This window comes from Argiope bruennichi, chromosome X2 (genome assembly GCF_947563725.1).
Source record: "Argiope bruennichi chromosome X2, qqArgBrue1.1, whole genome shotgun sequence".
Lineage (NCBI taxonomy): Eukaryota > Metazoa > Arthropoda > Arachnida > Araneae > Araneidae > Argiope > Argiope bruennichi.
Genome location: NC_079163.1, coordinates 44,621,725 through 44,634,474, shown reverse-complemented (window position 1 = coordinate 44,634,474; position 12,750 = coordinate 44,621,725). Strand labels below are relative to the sequence as shown.

Below are 12,750 nucleotides of genomic sequence, written 5' to 3'. Positions count from 1 at the left end.
AAAATATTCAAATTAAAAAAAACACTATTTTTATCTGCTAAAGTCCTAGTAAAAACGGCATTTATTTCTAGCAATAACTTATTCACAATAAAGGATATATAATGGTTTAATTCATGTGTTAAATAATGAATTTACGAGCATATTTACTAACAAAAATATCCGTTCTTAACGGCAACATATTGAAAATTCATCTCTGATTCATGAAAGCAGAATTTTTATAGGTAAATAATCATTCTAAAACATAATTTATGAAAGAAAAAACTTACGAACCTACAACAACCAGGATCAGTTTTATGAACAAAAATGCGTAATTCCTTTTAACAGGCATCTTGTCCTGAATATACTTTCTTGACTAGCGTATCCGAAGAGTCAATGTTTTAGAATATGTGTTCTTCGAGTCTTTATAAATGAAAAATATTTAGGATAATTTTGTTTATGACCCAGCATTGTTCGACATTTACAAGCACACGTAAATAAATTTTGAAAGAAAGAGATGCAGAAAAAACATGTAGAATGAAAAGTAGGTGATCTTATCATACAAAGCAATAAATCTCTTTTATTCAGGTTTTTTTGACAAAAGATTCAAAAAGCATTTTTTTTTGTTTGTGCAATAAAATTTTTATTTTCAATCAGTATTTCTCTGGATCCAGTCTATGTAGTGCGATACTCTGGTATACACTCCTGGAAATCCAGGACGCGCACATCCTACACCCCAAGAAACGACGCCAATCAAAACGGCGCGTCCATTCTGTTGTTGTATGAGAGGACCACCAGAATCTCCCTGAAAAAAATGAATAATAATTTTAAGGAAAATTACTAGCCTTACTAAAAATGCACAGAATGAATTGAGATTAATAAATAATATGTAGCTAATAATTTTACGAAAGTAATCAATAATGTTTTACGAACAATCAAATGAATCACATGATTGAATATTTAGAATATTAGATCGAACTTCTTAAATCTCTTTCGATCGTGACTCAATATTACGACTGAACATATGCCTTTGATTCCCCGAGTGATAAAAATTGTTATTAAATCTATCACTAAATAGAATTAATTCATGTTTGTAATATGGGATATTTTAAAATTCTTATTACAAACTTTGAAGTCTCTTCTATATGAGCACGAAATTCCAAAGTATCCATGATCCTAATTAACTGGTACAGTGCCGTAGGTTGTCTTCCATTTTGAATGGTTCCATTGAATGTCTTCACCCTATTCTTAATGTATTGATTTTCTAATGGGTTTATATAGTGAGCCTCATCTACAATGGAAATGCCGTCAACTTTGGTCAGGATATTATTGCCATTCAGCTGCAGCTGCAGTCTGAAAAATAGCGAATAGACAGCAGATGTTGCAAATCACTACGCCTACATCAAGAAACGTGGATGTGAACACCAACACTGGCGGCTGCAAATTTTGAGTATTTTCTACAGTTTGTTTCCATGCAACACATTCCACAAAATTCGTCAGTTTTATTTCACTCCGTCTCTATCATTCTAAGATTTCATTGCATCTGCGCACAACAAATATTATAGAGCATAACTATTCGATTTAATGCTTTTCTGGATATGTTATATCACGACTTAAATCTTACACCAAGACCTTTGAAATGCTCTCTCTATTCGAATGAAACATTATATCTCATTTATGTTTTAAGAAATAACAAATCTTGTTGGTTTAACCATTTTATCTTTTTATCGGTAGAACGTGAACTTTGTACTTAACATTTCTGCGTTTAAAATTGGGCCTTGTAGTTTTTCTTCCTGTTCTTTCACTTCCTTGCAGTGTACTTATAAGTATGCTTCTTTGGGGCATAGATAAAGTAAACCCTTAATATTTAAATTAAAATTCTTTTATTTTGAATAAATTTTTATATAAAATCTAAGGCAGAAAAATATTTTAAATTAATCATAAGTCGGTAAACAATTTAACACAATTGTTTGGCAAATTTTATCAAATGTTGCCATATTTAATTACTAATTGGGAGCATTTTGGCAGAAAAAAATATCCTGTAAGGACCCCAAAATTATATAGAGAGATCTAGATGGCGTTTGAATCTAAAGGATAAGAAAGATGTTATCGATAATGGTTGAAAGAAATTCAAATTATTAGTTTTTCATTTGAATTATTCATTAAACTAGCATTGTTTTAAGAAATTTACAAAAAAGTGATGTCCCAAATCCAAATAATGCAATGCGTTTATAAGATTATGAACTTTAAGCAGATACTCGAAGTGATTATTAAAAAGTGCCGACATCGTAAAATATTGATGTCCTTATAAAATTGTTAAAAAAATCAAGTGACATCGGAAACAAAAACAAAAAAAAAAGTTCATACTGAAATGAAAAAAGATGTTCTGTTCGTAAAGCTAAATGGTCTATTTATTATTTCATGTTAACTAGACTCTTAACAAAAATGAAGTAATTGCTAGATTTATTCTGATTTGGAATGGAAGAATTCATTTGTTAAATTAAGTTCAGTTTTGAAGCGACATTTGGATTTCTTTGCGTGGGAATACACCTAATATAATTTTGAATCATGTTCATCCAACAAGGAAAACACTTGAGCTAGCAGATTATACCACAAGATTACGTGTCCCATCAATACGAGAACATTAAATCATTATATATATATATATATATATATATATATATATATATATATATATATATATATATATATATATATATATATATATATATATATATATATATATATTCTAATAACAGAATAAAAGAATAAATGAAAAATTATGACTTCCGTATTTTTCAAAAGGAGAAATTACACATTCTCAAGTTTTTTTTTTTTTTTAAATATTCATAAAAAATAATTATTTTGATATTTTTGATTCTTTTCTATCCTTTCTGATTCATACAACCGAAACGCGAATTAAGCAATTCTAACTCTGTATACGAAAAAAATTATCATACTATTTACATAATCAATTAAGCCTGTACTTCCCGACCTTATGTGGACTGAAGTGTAAAGATCTCTAATAATCCGGAAATGTTAGTGTTCATTCTAGTGGACATAATTTACATGGAGAATTGTGACCAAGGTCCTCACAAAATATATGCACTAATGGAAAGGGAAATAGTTATTGTATTTTGAATAATTATGTTGTTATTCAAATTATGTATAAAATCATTATTCAGTGGATTTTTTTTCCATACCACTTTCTGGTGTCTATGATGGATAAGATGGCATAGAATTAAGAAATGGGCATCGGAGCTGGAAGGTTCCAGGTTCGAAACATTATTTCTTTAAAGTTCTGCTGTGCGTGAGAACTGGGTGCATTAATTGGCATCGTGGGACGATTGTCCCCCCCGCTGGTTAATTAATTTAATAAAATGTTGATTCCATATGAGTAGCATTATCAAGAAGATAACTCGAGAAAAACTTTTATCAATATTCCATTATATTTTTAATAATGAATTATAAATTAAAAATTTTAAATGTACAAAATGATAAATTAAAAGTTAAAAATTATACAAATTAATTAAAGGGATAAATTAAAAGTTAAAAATGTACAAACTAATTAAAGGGATAAATTAAAAGTTAAAAATGTACAAACTAATTAAAGGGATAAATTAAAATGTACAAACAAATTAAAGGGATAAATTAAAAATGTACAATCTAATTAAAGTAAGAATATTTTAACTTTTTACTACACTAATAAAAATATATTTTTAAAAATCAACTTAATTAAATTTATTTAATCAACATGCAAAGAATATGGAAAACTATCTTTATACAAAGTTTAATTTTTTCGAAGTCAGGATAGACAAAATGTTTTTTTAGTAATAGTAATTCTAATTTTTCTAATTTAGAGTTTCAAAATTAGAGTAAAACAAAAATTTCAGAAAACGTAATTAAATAGTAACATATGAAGCCTATTAATATGTTACTAAAACATATTAAATTCATTTCTCAATTATAAGATAATATGTATGAATGTCATCAGAGTGTGTGAATTTTATTGATTTCTTTTAGATATCACATTTTTGAAATAAAGAAATTTTGTTTTAGAACAAATTTACAGTGGTATACTTTTATCAAACAGTGCGATGATCAGATCAAAAAGATTTGTGACTATAATACACACTGATTAATACAATTTACTGCTGGAAGTGCAGAAAAATGCAACTGACGACACTGAAACTTTCCTCCATTTTATAATTTCCTCAATATATATACACCAATACTTGACTATACTTTTAACTTGATTTTTTTATGCTTGACCATACTTCACTATGCTTTTACAAAAAGCAAACATCAGTTATAATTTCAACAAATAAGGTATTTTTTTGTGTTAAATCATTCTTTCTACTGCTTAAAGTTTATTTACAGATTTGTTTCTAGATTGCACCTATAATCACATGCTTTACATAGCGATAGAGAAAATAAAAACAGCAAATGTGTAAAGTTTACGATGCTTTATCTTGTTCTAGATTTTTTTTCGTTCCTTCCCGGCGTTTCCGCGTTGATGGGAATTCAACACATTTGAGCTTTATCATGAGGGAAATTTGTAACAATTACAAATTATATTTACTTGTAGAATTTAGAAACAAATGCAAGAAGGAATCACTTGAAAATAAAATTTCGTTGTTGAATTTTAAATTAGAATGTGAGGGAAATGTTCAGAGGTAATCCCCGAATTATTCAGTATGTTTACAAATGACAATTATTTAAAGCCAAAAGTTTTGACATTTTTTTCAAAATTCAACTTAAAAAAAATATTTTTTCTTTCGCATTGGCCTTTGATTTTTTGAAATTTATATTAATATTATTTTTTCTTATGTTAATTACCGGATACCTGGAAGTTTCACACCAATTTACTTTTTACAAATTATTTAATTATAAACCGAGAATCAATATTTTACGTATTATGTTACGTTGCTATTTCTGTTATTTAAATTTTATGTCAACTTTTATGTTTATTTTGATTTTATATTACTATTTTCTGTTTATCTGAACCGTTTTATTTTCCTTTTTTCTGCTCTATCTTTTTCTAATATGTTGCTACTTTGACAGATTATTAAATGATGACTCTTTTAAATACTGAAATTCTTAGACATATCAAAAAATCCCCTTTCCTGTTAATTATTCTTATATTCCATTGAGAGCAGCGTTTATCTATTTTTGGCTGAAATGAGAACTAATTAGACTTTCATTCGGATTTTTCGTTTAACATACAAGACATGGAAATATATAGCAAATTCTCTGTATATAAGACTTGTTTGTTCGTAAATTAAATAAAAAATATATAATGGTTTTAATTAAAAAAATTCGGTAAGAAATATTAAAAAGAAATAAAAGAAGTGCAGGTTATTGCAATTTTGGCACTTAATTCGGAAATTTTTAAATAATTAAACCAATATGAGCAAAATTTTGATTTTTCATATCTGATACACTAGGAAGTCCAACGATACATATCATAACCATTCGTTAAACATTTTTAAACTGAAGTTATGCTGCTCAAAGCAATTTTTATCTACCAAAGTTATGTTTGATAAATTGAATCTCTATTTTCTAGCCTTTCTGCTTTTAAATGGAATAAAATTCATCAAATCTTTTTTTTCTTCTTATGATCAAACGTACTCAAGCGCTCCGAATTGAAGTGATAAGAGGACTTATCACTTCAATACGTTTCTGAGAAAGAACATGTATTATTTCAAACCCAAAGCCTGTTACTGAATAAAACTGTTGACTTTTCTTTGAGTGGCAATCAATTTAAATTGAGAAAGTTTTGAGTATCTGGCTTTCTTATCATTCAATATCTTTCATGACAAGATCTTTAGGAATTTCCTTTTTTTATTGCAACTCTTTAACGAATTTCCTTGATTATCTTTTATAAGGCACATTTTACGATTTTTTTTAATATCTTTTATCATAAATCTTTAATGAATTTCCATGAATATCTTTTATATCAAATCTGTTATGAATTTGAATGAAGACAATACAATAAATCCTTAGTAAGATTTTTACAATAAATCCTTAGTAAGATTTTATCTGGTGACCAATTGTTATATACTCAAACTATTTCCTCTTCATTTTGCTAAGTTTCGTACAAAGAAAAATTGTTATTTCCTCACACTTGACTGATAGGGCATTTAGTTGGTAATCATTTATCCAAGTTATCGTTCGTTTTTATTAATTTCTACAAACATTGTTTAAAGTTTAATTAAATCTGAAATTATACTTTTATTGTAAGCATTTAATTTTTAGTTCATTATTTTAATGTAGTGATCTTTGTTTTTAAATATATAAACAATATTTTAGTTTTGTTAGTTCTTCACACTTGGCTGATAGAGCATTTAGTCAATAGTACATTTAGCCAAATTATCATTCCTTTACATAAAATTCTACGAACATTGTTTAAATTTTAATAAAAAAAATATAATTAAATCTGAAATCCTTTTTTAATTTCAAGCATTTAATTTTTAGTTTATTATTTTAATGCGATAATCTTTATTTTTAAACATATAAATTATATTTTAATTATATAATGGTCAGATTCTGAATGTTTTCAAACCTGGTAGTTATATAGTCAAATTTACCCCTAATACCCACTGAACTTCGTTTCAAATTCAAATGGTCTTTCATTCCCTTCATTCATGTAAGTACCCAGCTGATAACAATAGTTATGAATATCACAAAAGCTCTATAAATATTCATATAGGTTTACCCTAAAAGACTCATAGGCTGAGCATGCAATCAGCCTTAAATAGACAGCCGGTTAAGACAGACAGAAAATATTATAAATTTGAAATTTTTACTTTTAGAATAACTTTTCTAAATTTATTGCTACTACAAATGTTTTTTTCTTTTTAAGTAATTAATAATTTGCGAAAGAAAGAACACGTGACTCTATTTGTGGAAGTTTTAAAATTTATGCAACAATTGATGTTTCAATTTGCTAGTTACATGTGAAATTTCTTACTGGCAAAAAGAACAAGTCTATGAAAAGACATTACACATTTACATCCAGACCGAAAAAAATATTTAAAATGGAAAATTAGATACTTGAATGATCAACATAGATAGTATAAAATTATCCACCTTTTAAGTCATTTCATTTTTTATTTGAACCAAGTTTAACTTAATGATCTTATTTAAAACAAATTTCTATTCACATATAAAATTTAAATTAGACAAGATAATTAGTAATTACTCCACAATGTAAAAAACAAGAATACAATTTTTTTAAACGCGCAACTAGCTGTTTACAAATGCAATTTACTCATTAATTTCATGGAAGATTTTAAAAGAAGATTCGCTATTTTAAAGTACGAACAAGCAGAACTTTCAGATTTTTTTAAATTATATATATATATATATATATATATATATATATATATATATATATATATATATATATATATAATTGAGATTTAAGTTTTCCTTTTCATAGTCATGATGTATTAATAAGTACGAAATAAAGTATTTACCTGACAAGAATCAACTCCACCTTTTAACTCTCCAGCACATAGCATCTCAGGAATAAAATAATTTCCAGGACCAAAAAGTTCAAGGCATTTTTCTTGAGGTATTAGAGGAATCTCTACTGACTGTAGAATGCTTGACATATCTCCATCTAAACCATAATTGTAAATGAAATGTTATAAATGTTATTTTTATTTATTACTATAATAAAATGCACATCCGTCGTTTTAATGCTTACAATTTAAATGCCTAAAATAAAAAATGCAATTCATCATAAATCAGCTTCTTTGAGCATAATTAACTTTCTTGCATGGGACGATGTAAAAATCAGGTGTCAATTATTTCGTACAAATTCAAGATCTACATTATTATAGATTGAGTTAAATAAATAATATTATATTATTATGGCATTTAATTGTATTAAAATAATTCTATACTATTAACTGATAATTCACTTCTTTATATAAGAATCTAAACAGTTACTGAAAAGTGCCCAATATTGACGGGATGAAGTCAATAGTTTACCAAAAGTTATTAACAACACATTTATTGTATTCTTGCTATAAATTCTTATCACAACAAATGTTGGCTTTATTTTTTATTTATTATCTGAGCAAGAATAAAGAGTTTGTCAGTCTGCTTTCTCTTTTGGTTTTAAACTAAGATTTTGTCGGCGGCATTTAATTACAAATAAATATGGAAAAGAGATCTGCAATCCGTAAAGTGCCACAGATATTGAAGTAAAAAACGATGTTTTAGGATACTGTAAAGTACTGCGAATATTGCACATCTTTGTACTGTTGTGGTGAAGAAAGGAAACTTATTCCATGGATTCAACTAAATCTAAAGAACATAAAAATACGCTTTTATGTTTTTCCCTTTGTTTTGAGCAAATAAATTGATGTTCCTGTTTCATCGGTTGGTTATTTGCATGTATTAAAGATTGTATTCATTCTAAAATGTTGGTCAATTACAAAAGTACATACATTTCCTACGAATTAAAATTTGTATGACATTTCTTGTAAACGCTTTTAACACTTTTTAAATAGTACAAAAAATTCCACATCTTTAGCTTATTAGTGACTCTTATTGAAAGAATTTCTTGAAATAACCATTTTTATTACAGAACAGAGATTCCAAGTGTTGAAAAAAATTATTTGGTGAAGTTTTTTTCCAAAATATTTTTTTTTCTGCAGTACACTGCAATCAAGTAAAAATAAAAATTTATTAAGCTACTGAACTTTGTTGAATTTTGATTCACTTGAATCCACCTCAAATCTTGTATATAATTTTTTTTTTTAAATCTGGATTCATCAACTGTACTTGGTTATGGTTAGATAATTTTTTACAAAATCTACATTATTCATGGATATTTCTAAAGTTTTCCCTTTCACAATGGTAATCACATCTATGTTACACCTATTATAAATGTTAGGTGTTTTTAATTAAAGATTTTATATTTAAATTTTAGAAAGCCAAAGAGAGTTTCGAATTATCCTGATAAAAATTAAGGCGCAATTTTCCCCCATTGAAGATATAAAGTGTATTTAAAGATAATCAGCAATTTAAATTAGTTATAACTTATATATATATATATATATATATATATATATATATATACTATAAAAAGAATATGCAAAAATGTTAAAAAATTGATGTATCTACGTTTTTTGAAATTTGAATTAGAAATTCAATTCTTAAGTTGGTAGATTTGAAATCTATAACTGCTGTTCAAAAAAATGCATTGTCATGTGTAAGAAATACTACTACACAGGGATTCCATATCCAAATGTAAGGGAAAATTAAAAGTAAATGTTTAATACTGTTTAAAGTAACTGTTTTTTTTTCTGTTGTGAAATCATAGATAAAACATAATTCTGTAAAACAAATTGTTTTTAAGTAAAATTTCTAAATTTCCATAAAGACAACAACAAAAAAATTCCCAAATATAACACGATTTTTAATATTTTGTTTGCAGATTCTCTCTGTCACATATGCTAACGAAGCTACAAATATTTTGAATTACATATGGACTTTGTGGATATTCAGTTACCGACAGTCCAGTTACTAAGTTACCAACATTTGTGTAGCTAGCGTTTAGCAAGTTCCAAGTTCATTTAACTCTTGAAATCAGTTTACTCTTTTTCGAAATGTTGAAAAGATAATCTGATAATCACCTTTGAAATGCTCAATCAAATATTTTTATCAGTACTTAAATTGAAGGTCAAGTTAATACGTAAAATGATAAGATAAAAAGTTATCTTTACACAGTTTTTCTTGTTTTTTGGAGTTTCACAAAATTTTCAAGTGCTTTTCTAAGATGAGAATATAAATACTCTTCAACCTGGAATCTGTAAACCATCTTCAAAAATAAATTATCTAAAGAATTAAAATATGTTAATTTTTAAAATAAGACAATGCTACTCTTTTTCATTGAAACATTCATTATTATTTAGTTTTACATATACCATATTAATATTTGCAATATGATTTTCTTGTCGAAATCCATTTTCTCCCAAAATTTGATGCATTTTGCTGTCTTACAAAATTCTTTGCTGTTTCTTAAATAATAACGTATTAATTTTATCATTTATTTTAAGAAACTAGTATTTTTTATACTCGGAAACATATTCGGATATGTTCTAAATATGTCAAAAACTTTTTCAATTAAAAAAATTAAAAAAAAAAAAAACTATTAAATGTTTTGTGAATATCTAGGTTATTTATTTGAGCATTGTTTTAAGCCATTTAATTTAAAAACGAAAATGTATCGAAATCCCAGTAAATTGAAATTTATTAATCAGTTATTCATTAAAATTATATCCCCAAAAAATAAATTTCAGCGCTATACAGAAGTAAAGTTTAAAAGCATTTTTAACTAATTCTCTGAGCTCGTTCCTTCTTCTTCCATTCCTTTTAAAAATTTTCATTTTCTTTGCATTAATATTACTTTTAAGGAATTAGTTTAGTTTGCATATACCTCTTTTTTAAATTTATTTAAGGATTATTATAGTCTCCAATATTTAATCCACTTTCAGCTGAAAAGAATAACACTTAAGCAGACGCCCCCCTCCCAACTTCCACACAGCATCTGCAGAAGGAATTTGAATCATGATGGACTTAAAAACATAAAGCAAGTATGTAAAAAAAAAAAAAAAAAAAAAAAGGCGAATCTTCGTCAGAATTAGACGGGTGAGTGTCGAATTTGGTCTTACTGCGATCTTCTCGTCAAATCACCACGACTTCTTGATTTGAATGAATTCGTCAAATATAAAAGAAAAATTATATTAAAAGAGAAAAATTTCTTTTTAACTAAATAAAATTATTTGAGAAAAATGTATCTAGAGATACCTTTTTTCAAGTCACAAGCACTCTAAATTAATAGGATACATACTTTAGTCATTCAGTTCATCGTTATATCTATAATTTGAGTTCAGTAGATTTAATGAACAGCCTTAAATGAAACTTGCTCCCGTGATTATATAACTTACGCAATATATATATATATATATATATATATATATATATATATATATATAACCAATCTAAAGTAAAAAAAAGTTTGAAAACGAAACTAAAATGAAAACGAAACAAAACAGTTTCGCAATCGCAACTAAAATTTATTACCTATTTAAACTAAAACCAAAAAGGAACTTCATAGTATTTAGAGAGCGCAATTGCAGCTACTTCTAAAACACAGATGAATTGATACAAAAGTATTAGAATCAAGTTAATAGGAAAAACAAAAATCAAATAAAAATTAAACCAAAAAAATTATTAAAAAAATATTAAAAAAAGAATCCGGATTCTTTTTTTAATATTTTTTTAATAATTTTTTTGGTTTAATTTTTATTTGATTTTTGTTTTTCCTATTAACTTGATTCTAATACTTTTGTATATATATATATATATATATATATATATATATATATATATATATATATATATATATATATATATATATATATATATATATATATATATATATATATATATATATATATATATATATATATATATATATATATATTCAAGGCATAACAAAAATGAAAACAGATTTCTTTACACCAAAAAAAGAGAATATCAGAAATATATAATTAGATTTAATATTTCGTTTCAGTACCAAATGAAATGCTTCGAAACATTTGAAAATATTTATTTAGGGAAAATAAAGTATTAGCCTCATTATTTTGAAGGTAGATAATACTATTTCTTTAGAGAGAGTTTTCTTTATATTTTAAAAGTGATTATTTAATTCAGCAAGATTAAAGAATCCATAAAATATCATTTATTTTATCCAATCTTCCAATGTCTTCCAATAATCTTCCAATATCTTTTTAGGGTGAGAAATCTTAAGAATACAGATGTATTAACAACCTTCATGTCTTCATTATTAATGTCTTACTTTAAAACTTGCCACAAGCCTTATGAACGGAGAAAATTTTAATTAATGAATGGAAAAATTTAATTAATTTAATTTTAAAATCTTAATTTTTTGTGAATGTTTTTAATTGTGGGAAAAAATTAATCAGTACATGAATTAAAAAAAGGGCATTTTTCTATGTAATTCTAGGAAATGAAATCCAATGAATTCCATTGGAAGAACACATCGATCATATTAATACATTAAACAGAAGAAAAAGTCTTGTATATATTTATCAGACCTAAACATCCATTCTTAGACTGTCTTTTTAAAGGCTTGTACCAGAAAAACTCACCACTAATGGTCTTCTAAATTAATTGCAGTAAAATATTGTTATCTTGTTGTCAGATTTTCAAAATATTTCACTATTCTTTAAAAATAAGAAACATTAATTAAAGTTAAAACAACTAAATATTTAAAATCTTATCTGTGCTGAGGCTTACAAAATATTTTAAGGGAAAAATTAATCATCTTTTATTCAATACAAAACGCATTTTTCTAAATATTTTGATCAAAATGAAAATCATTACGTTCGGATAGACATAAGAATGCAAGAGCTGCGTTATTAGATTCGAATCATCAATTCTTTTTTTCTTTTGCAATTAAATTTTTACAAACAGTTATATAGAAACAATAGATCACTTAATCATCTATTCTTATCCTGTTTCTTATGAGTCAGAAACTTAAAGAACAGTTACATTAAAACTAATGATCATCAAGTGTTTCTAAATTTAAATATAAAAAACACATTCTTTTTTATTTTTGTCATTTTTTGAGAACATTTATGCTTAAGAAATAGATCCAAAGCAAAGTCATCTGAACAAACTTTCCCCTTTTATTATCGCAATTGTCTTGTTTTGAAATTTTCCCACCGT

General features: G+C 25.9%; 2 protein-coding genes across 2 annotated transcripts in view; one reads left to right on the top strand and one right to left on the bottom strand.

Moving 5' to 3' along the window:
- Nucleotides 1-12,750, top strand: part of LOC129959726 (polyserase-2-like) — an 87,955-nt gene that overhangs the window by 7,083 nt on the left and 68,122 nt on the right. The window lies entirely within an intron of this gene.
- LOC129959727 (transmembrane protease serine 9-like) overlaps nt 1-12,750 on the bottom strand; it is a 37,452-nt gene that overhangs the window by 14,878 nt on the left and 9,824 nt on the right. Inside the window, exons 6-7 of the mRNA XM_056072618.1 lie at nt 7,458-7,603; nt 628-781 (exon numbers count right to left, since the gene is read on the bottom strand). Coding sequence (XP_055928593.1) covers nt 628-781; nt 7,458-7,603 — 300 coding nt within the window. The remainder of the gene's footprint in view (nt 1-627; nt 782-7,457; nt 7,604-12,750) is intronic.